The sequence below is a fragment of the Nicotiana tomentosiformis genome, chromosome 3 (genome assembly GCF_000390325.3).
Source record: "Nicotiana tomentosiformis chromosome 3, ASM39032v3, whole genome shotgun sequence".
NCBI lineage: Eukaryota > Viridiplantae > Streptophyta > Magnoliopsida > Solanales > Solanaceae > Nicotiana > Nicotiana tomentosiformis.
This window is the reverse complement of record NC_090814.1, coordinates 24,502,421-24,510,127: the sequence shown is the minus strand read 5'-3', so window position 1 is coordinate 24,510,127 and position 7,707 is coordinate 24,502,421. Positions and strand designations below refer to the sequence as shown.

The 7,707-nt window shown below is 45.2% G+C and overlaps 1 protein-coding gene across 1 annotated transcript; it reads right to left on the bottom strand.

Annotated features, from left to right (window-relative positions):
• Positions 1-457: 457 nt before the first annotated feature.
• On the bottom strand, positions 458-2,023 carry LOC138907506 (uncharacterized). The gene is made up of 4 exons (XM_070198105.1): positions 1,780-2,023; positions 1,577-1,677; positions 798-1,147; positions 458-587 (listed from the first exon to the last, which is right to left on the bottom strand). Exons 1-4 carry the CDS (start codon positions 2,021-2,023, stop codon positions 458-460), a joined length of 825 nt encoding a protein of 274 aa, XP_070054206.1.
• Between the last annotated feature and the right edge of the window lie 5,684 nt (positions 2,024-7,707).

Sequence of the window (7,707 nt, the reverse complement as noted above, 5' to 3'; positions counted from 1 at the left end):
AATGCGTTCTTTTGTGAATCATTTTCCTCTAAGTCCGTAGGGTACTGTTCAATCCAAAAAGTCCGAACCGCGGCGAGCTTGGCACTATGAAACCCCGAGTTTTTGGTTCAAATTTATACGGGGCCTTACATCCTCCCTTACTTAAGATCATTCGTCCTTGAATGAGGATCAAGGTTCACTTAACACAGCTTCAGTTATACCACATACCATCAGCCCCAAATTTGCCTAACTTCCCAAAAATTTCGCCAATTTCCTTTGTATTTAGGCCTATCCACCTGCCAGAGAGCCCCTAAAACACACCTTAGCAACATATATAGAATTAAATGATGCAACAGAACACAAAATAACACCAACCGAAGCCTCATGGGGGACATATAACTAGAAAAGAGTGTCTTTATATAAGCCGAACAAGTAATACAAAAATTTAGGGGGGACAACTTATAGAGCTATTACATGGCTATTCAAACAAATGAGGGTACTTCTTTTTCATTTCATTCTCGACTTCCCAAGTAGCTTCTTTGACTTGCTGGTTTCGCCATAATACCTTTACGGGTGCAATTTGTTTGTTCCTCAACTTTTGGACCTGACTATCAAGGATTGCAATCGGAATCTCTTCATATCACAATTCTTCACTAACCTCGATGGTCTCAACCGATACAATAGCGGATGGATCTCCAACTACCTTCTTTAACATGGACACATGGAAGACCGGGTGCACTAATGACATCTCAGGTGGTAGCTCAATCTTGTACGCCACCTGACCTATCCTTTGAATGATTTTGTACAGCCCGACATACCTCGGACTTAATTTCCCTTTGTTTCCAAACTGCATGATCCCCTTCATGGGAGATACCTTCAAGAACACCCAATCGTCTTCCTTGAACTCTAAGTCTCTACGACGAACAACCGAATAGGATTTTTGACGACTCTGAGCAGTTTTCAACCGCTCCTTTATGATCTTAACCTTTTCCACAGCCTGATGCACATGGTCTGGTCCTATTAGTTCAACTTCTCCAACCTCGAACCACCCAATCGACAATCTACATCTTCTACCATATAAGGCCTTAAATGTCGTCATCTGAATACCGGCATCGAAGCTGTTGTTATAAGCAAATTCTATGAGCGGCAAATGATCATCCCAGCTACCCTTCAAGTCAAGCACACAAGCACGCAACATTTCCTCAAGCATCTGAATAGTCCGCTCTGCTTGCCCGTTAGTCTGTGGATGGAAAGCCGTGCTAAGATTTACCTGCATACCCAAACCTTGCTGAAATTTCTTCCAGAAATTAGCTGTGAACTGGGCCCCTTGATCGGAAATGATAGAAATTGGAGTGCCGTGAAGCCTGACTATCTCCTTGATATATAATTGAGCATACTGTTCCGGAGTGTCGGTTGATTTAACCGGCAAAAAGTGAGCTGATTTCGTGAGTCGATCCACGATCACCCAAATTGAGTCAAACTTATGCGGAGTGCGCAGTAACCCTACCATAAAATCCATATTGATAATTTCCCATCTCCGCATTGGAATTTCTATACTCTGTGCTAACCCACCGGGCCTTTGATGCTCGGCCTTCACCTGTTGGCAGTTTGAACATTTTGCCACAAAGTCTGCCACACCCCTCTTCATGTCATTCCACCAGTTAATTTCCTTGAGATCATAATATATATTCGTAGAACCTAGGTGCACGGAATATATAGAAGTATGAGCTTCTGCCATGATTCTTTACCGAAGACCATCTACGTTTGGAATACATAACGGCCCTTGGTACCGTAATATACCGTCATCCATGCCAAGAGAAACAACTGTAGTCTTATGTTTATGAATCCCTTCCTTCAGCTGCACCAACACTGGATCATTATATTGCTTCTCCTTGACCTCCGTCGCAAGCGATGATTCCGTCCTATTCAGCACAATCACTCCCCCATCATTAGAGTCCGCAAGACGAACTCCCAAACTGGCCAACTGGTGAACCTCCCGGGTCAAGGGCCTTTGACATGCCTCCAAGTGAGCCAAACTACCCATAGATTTCCTACTAAGAGCATCCTCCACCACATTATCCTTCCCCGGATGATACAAAATGTCGATGTCATAATCTTTGAGCAACTCAAGCCACCTTCTCTGCCTTAAGTTCAATTCCTTCTATTTGAAAATGTATTGATGACTCTTGTGGTCCGTGAATACATCTACATACACTCCATACAAATAATGACGCCAAATATTTAATGCAAAAACCACCACCGCAAACTCTAAGTCATGATTTGGATAGTTCTTTTCATGATTCTTAAGTTGCCTTGAAGCATATGCTATGACTTTGCCGTGTTGCATTAACACACACCCAAGACCGATCCTTGAAGCATTGCAATACACCACAAACCCCTCGATTCCCTCTGGCAGGGTCAATACCGGTGCCGAAGTCAATCTTGATTTCAATTCTTGGAAGCTCCTTTCATAAGCATCGGACCACTGGAACTTAACCACCTTTTGCGTTAATTTAGTCAATGGAGAGGCAAGAGTGGAGAACCCCTCCACGAACCTCCTATAATACCCGGCCAAACCCAAGAAACTGCGAATCTCTGTTGGAGTAGTAGGTCTAGGCCAATCCTTCACCGCTGCAATCTTTTGAGGATCAACCTTAATTCCTTCTCTGGAGACGACATGACCAGGAATGTAACAGATTCAAGCCAAAATTCACATTTCGAGAACTTTGCATACAATTGGTGTTGATGAAGAGTCTGCAGAACTGCCCTGAGGTAGTCGGCGTGATCCTCTCGACTTTGTCAATATACAAGGATGGCGTCAATGAATACTATCACAAATGAGTCAAGAAACGGATTGAAGACTCGATTCATAAGATCCATGAAAGCTGTCGGGGCATTTGTTAGCCCGAAAGACATTACCAAAAATTCAAAGTGCCCATATCCGGTTCTGAAAGCTATTTTCGGAATATCCTGCTCCCTTACCTTTAATTGATGGTACCCGAACCGCAAATCAATTTTGGAGAAGAACTTAGCACCTTGTAATTGGTCAAACAAATCATCTATTCTAGGCAATGGGTATTTGTTTTTGATTGTGAATTTATTGAGCTGCCGGTAATTAATACACATCCGCAGCGATCCATCTTTCTTTCTGACAAAGAGAACCGGTGCGCCCCAAGGTGACACACTCAGTTGGATGAAACCTTTCTATAGCAAATCCCTTAGTTGTTCCTTTAGCTCTTTTAATTCTGTCGGCGCCATTCTATAAGGTGGAATGGATATAGGGCTGCGTGCCTAGCATCACATCAATTCCAAAATCAACCTCCCTCTCAGGAGGAATTCTAGGGAGCTCATCTAGAAAGACATTGGGGAAATCATTCACAATTGGTATAGATTCAAGGGTAGGCACCTCAGCAGTGGTGTCCGTAACTCAGACCAAATGATAAATACACCCCTTCCTGATCATCTTTGTGTCCTTAAGGTAAGAAATAAACCTAGCTTTTGTCATAACATTATTCCCCTCCCACTCAACAGTTGGCTCATTAGGAAACTCAAGCCTCATAATTTTGGTTCGGCAGTCGAGTTTGGTAAAACATGAATAGAGCCAGTCCATTCCCATTATTACATCAAAATCAGTCATCCCCAGCTCAATGAGATCAGCCATGGTATCCTGACCATGCACCGTGACAACACAATCTCTATAAACCCGCGCGGCCATAATAGACTCGCCACTAGAGTAGATACAGAGAACGACTCATGAAGTTGTTCCGGTTCTATTCTGAAGCTCGTAGCAACATAAGGAGTAACATATGACAAAGAAGATCCGGGATCAATAAGGGCATACACATCATGCGATTGAACAGTCAATATACCTGTGGCGACATCTGGGGAAGCCTCTGCACTCTGTCGACCACTCATAGTATAGAATCGGCTGGGTCCTCCTGAACTCTGTGCACCACCCCTAGCTGCACCATGCCTTGTGGGTGCTAGATAGCCTCGAGCTGGAGGGGGTGCTGAAGATGTAGCAGTTGTAGGACTAGATGACTGAGATGTGCCCCTGCCTACACCCTGACGGGATGCACGACACCCCCTCTGAATATGGCCTCTAATTCTGCATCCATAACATATTGGCATGTCCCGGTAGCAGACTCCCGAATGTATCCTCCCACACTTAGGGCATAGGGCCCTCTACTGCTGCTGGAATCTCCCTCCTAATCGGCCCTGATGGTTGGACCCCATGCTGCCCTGACCGGGCCAAAAGTGACTCCCCTAGTGCTGACCATGCCCTAATGGCGGGGCACTAGCTGAAGATTGAGCATAAGACTAGGATGGCCCTGATGATCCTCCCCGAAATGTTGATCTCCCACCTCCTAATGAATCCCCAAGGTCGCCTGCTGATCGGGCCCTACTACTACCTTCTCGTTCCATCCTATGCTTTAATTTTCGAGCCTCTGTAGCTTGGGAAAATGCCACCATCTTTCCATAGTTCATGTCAGAATTTAGAGCAGTTGTGACAACCTCATTAATAACCAAAGGGCTAAGGCCCTGCACTAATAGACGCACTCTTGCCTCCATAGTCGGCATCATATGAACAACATACTTCGACAGGTGCACAAAATCCATGTGATACTCCCACACATTCTTACTACCCTATTTAAGGGTCTCAAACTCCACAACACAGGCTGCCTTAGTCTCGGCAGGCAAGAAATGGTCTATGAAGGCATCCGCGAACTCATTCCATCTCGCCAGAGGGCTCCCCTCTTCACGGGAATCCTCCCACATCTCAAACCAGGAATATGCCACCCCTTTCAAATGATAGGAGGCCAACTCTACTCCCTCCGTCTCAGTAGCACGCATAACTCGGAGATTCTTATGCATCTTATCAATGAAATCCTGAGGGTCTGCCTCGGGATCAGTACCTGTGAACACTGGAGGGTCTAACTGAAGGAACCTGTTTACCCTGGAACCGGAAGAATCTCTTTGCAAGCTAAATTAGGTGGGTGCAACATTTGACCTTTGAGCCTGGGAAGCTACTAACTGAGTCAACATCTGAATAGCTCCTCTAAGAACCCCATCAGAAATACCGGGACCTAGAGCTGGGGCTAGAGGTGGAACAGGTATATCGGCGGGAGGGATTGTGGCACCCTCCGCGGGTGTAGGAACTGAGGTAGTCTATTCTGGAGTAGACGAATCAGGCAGTGTGATAGTAGGGGGATTATCCTCACCCGCATTATCAAGTAGGGGATCAACAGCCACTCCTGGGTTGGCATTGGCTTCTTGGACAATTCTCGCTCTCTTCTTAGGTGCCATTTACTGAAAGTTAGAACAATGCACGAGTTAGAGGAGAACAACCTCACATTCCACTCCATCACACGATATAGAACAATAATGAAGGGTATTATTCCTAAATGTCCAACTAGCCCCCTAATTATAGATGTGGTCGACAACACACCGATAAGAAGGGCTCTACTAGACATGGCTCCGAGACAGCCTAGGACACTTTAAAACCTTAGGCTCTGATACCAAGTTTGACATGCCCCAACCTCGGGGAGCGTGATCAGCGCTCAATCGAGTGAACCCGGTCGAGCAAGCCTATTAGACCTTCCCTACCCGACTCATTCATGATCTGAAAAGAGGGCGAGTTACCATCTTCTAAATAGGGGAGAGATCAGGTATACATGCATAAACGTTGCTAGTCCATTTTTCATTCTATACATTATGCCATAGTTAAGTTTTCAAAAGACAACTTAGTCTAGTGACCACTCTGATACCCATACACGACCCACATAAACGTCTACGGAATCTCACAACGTGCCTCGGATCTCCACAAGTATAACAAGTCCTCGGCTGCTGTGACTACTGACTCTGGAACTAACCTTGTCCGCCTCAATAACCACCCTGATAATTCTGGATCGGAGGTGCACTAATAGGAGCTGAAGGTGCACTGTAAGATAGCAACTCAGGATGACACCCATAAGAACCACGACTACCCGAAGCACCATGGAATGCCTGAAGCGCTGACTGGATCATTCTGGGAGGATAGCCTCTACCAAATTAACCCTCGCCTCCAGACGAGGCACCATTTAAACCACCAAACTGACGAGATCTCTTCTCAGATACCGCCTCATATCCTGACCACTGACAATCTCGATCCATGTAGCAACCTTTACGGCCCTTTGAAAAGCAATATCATCTGTAGCCTGATACTGAAAGTAAGTCCATCAATGAATCTCCTCACTCTCTCCCTCTCAGTGGGGAGTAAGATAGCTGCATGGAGAGCTAGGTCCACAAAACAATTCTCATATTGGGTAACACTCATGCTACCCTGCTGAAGGCGCTCGAACTGACTGCGGTACTCCTCTCTCAAAGTGAAAGGAATAAACTTCTCCAGAAAAAGCTACGAAAACTGATCCCAAGTGAGGATTGGCGAACCTGCAAATCTACCCCACTCATAATCCTACCACCACCCCTTGGCAGAACCAGTCATCTGAAGCACTGCAAAGTCTACTCCATTGGACTCAATAATACCCATGTTGCATAACACCTCATAGCAACGGTCCAAATAATCTTGTGGGTCCTCAATAGGTGTGCCACTAAAGTGAATAAGGAAGAGCTTTGTGAAGTTATCCAACCTCATCAATCCCTCAGAAGACATCGCGGGCCTCTCCCCGGTCTGTGTAGAAATAATAGTCTGAACTACCCCAACTGGTGGAACTGTTAGAGTTTGATATATGGGATCCATCTGCTGCGGAGTGTGAGTAGCGGGAGTCTGTTCTCTTCCCCTAGTCTGAGAGATGGCTGGTGCCACCGTAAATACAGCCGTCCAGGCCACACTCTCCATGAGGCCCACCAAGCGGACTAGACCATCCTAAAGCATAGGAGTGGAAATAAATCCTTCCAGGACCTGAGCGGGTCCGACTCGTGCGGTATGAGATGAGATCTCCTCCACATGATCAATATGAGGCTCCATAGTGGGTGTTGCTACACAAGCTCTAGGAGGAGCTCTGCCCCGGCCTCTACCCCTGGTAGTGGCTACAACAGGGGGGCTTCGACTCCTGCTCGGCTGTTTATGTTGTGCGTGTTCTCACCATCTGCGAGAGAACAATAATGGAGTGATTCAAACATCAATGATAGAATAAAATTGAACGATAAGGAAAGAAATAAGTGAAATTTTCCTAAAGCTCCATACCCTCTAGAATATAAGTACAGACATCTCTGTACCGATTCTCAAAACTCTTCTAAGCTTGCTCATGACTCGTGAGACTTAAGCAACCTAGTACTCTGATACCAACTTGTCACTACCCGAATTCCACCCCCGGGACCGTGATGGCGCCTAACGTCCACTTGTTAGGCTAGCGAGCATCAATTAATCAATTTAATAATTAAACAGTTCAAAACAGTATAATAAAAATTATTAACGATGATTAAAGCTGAAATACATTAAATAAACCCATAACATAACACGATCTAACTCAATCCCAAAAGTGTAGTATCACCAGTACATGAGCAACTAGATGTCTACAAGTATAGTTTGAAATAAATACAACTGTTCGAATGAGATAAACAGTAAAGATAGGAAACGAAAGAGGATTTCAAAGTCTATGAACGTCAGCAACTCTTCCTCAAGTCTTCGAAGCAAATATGATCCGAGCAGATGCACCTCTAAACACCGTAGGGACCAATACTAGTATCTACAAAAGAAGTGCAGAAGTGTAGTATGAGTACGACTGA

Coding starts and splice junctions, on each gene's coding strand:
- LOC138907506 (XM_070198105.1), bottom strand. CDS start 2,023: ATGGGTAGTTTGGCTCACTTGGAGGCATGTCAAAGGCCCTTGACCCGG. Junction 1,678..1,779: donor TTCTCTTGGCATGGATGACG/GTATATTACGGT, acceptor CCGTGCACCTAG/GTTCTACGAATATATATTAT. Junction 588..797: donor AAAGGGAAATTAAGTCCGAG/GTATGTCGGGCT, acceptor AATCCTTGATAG/TCAGGTCCAAAAGTTGAGGA.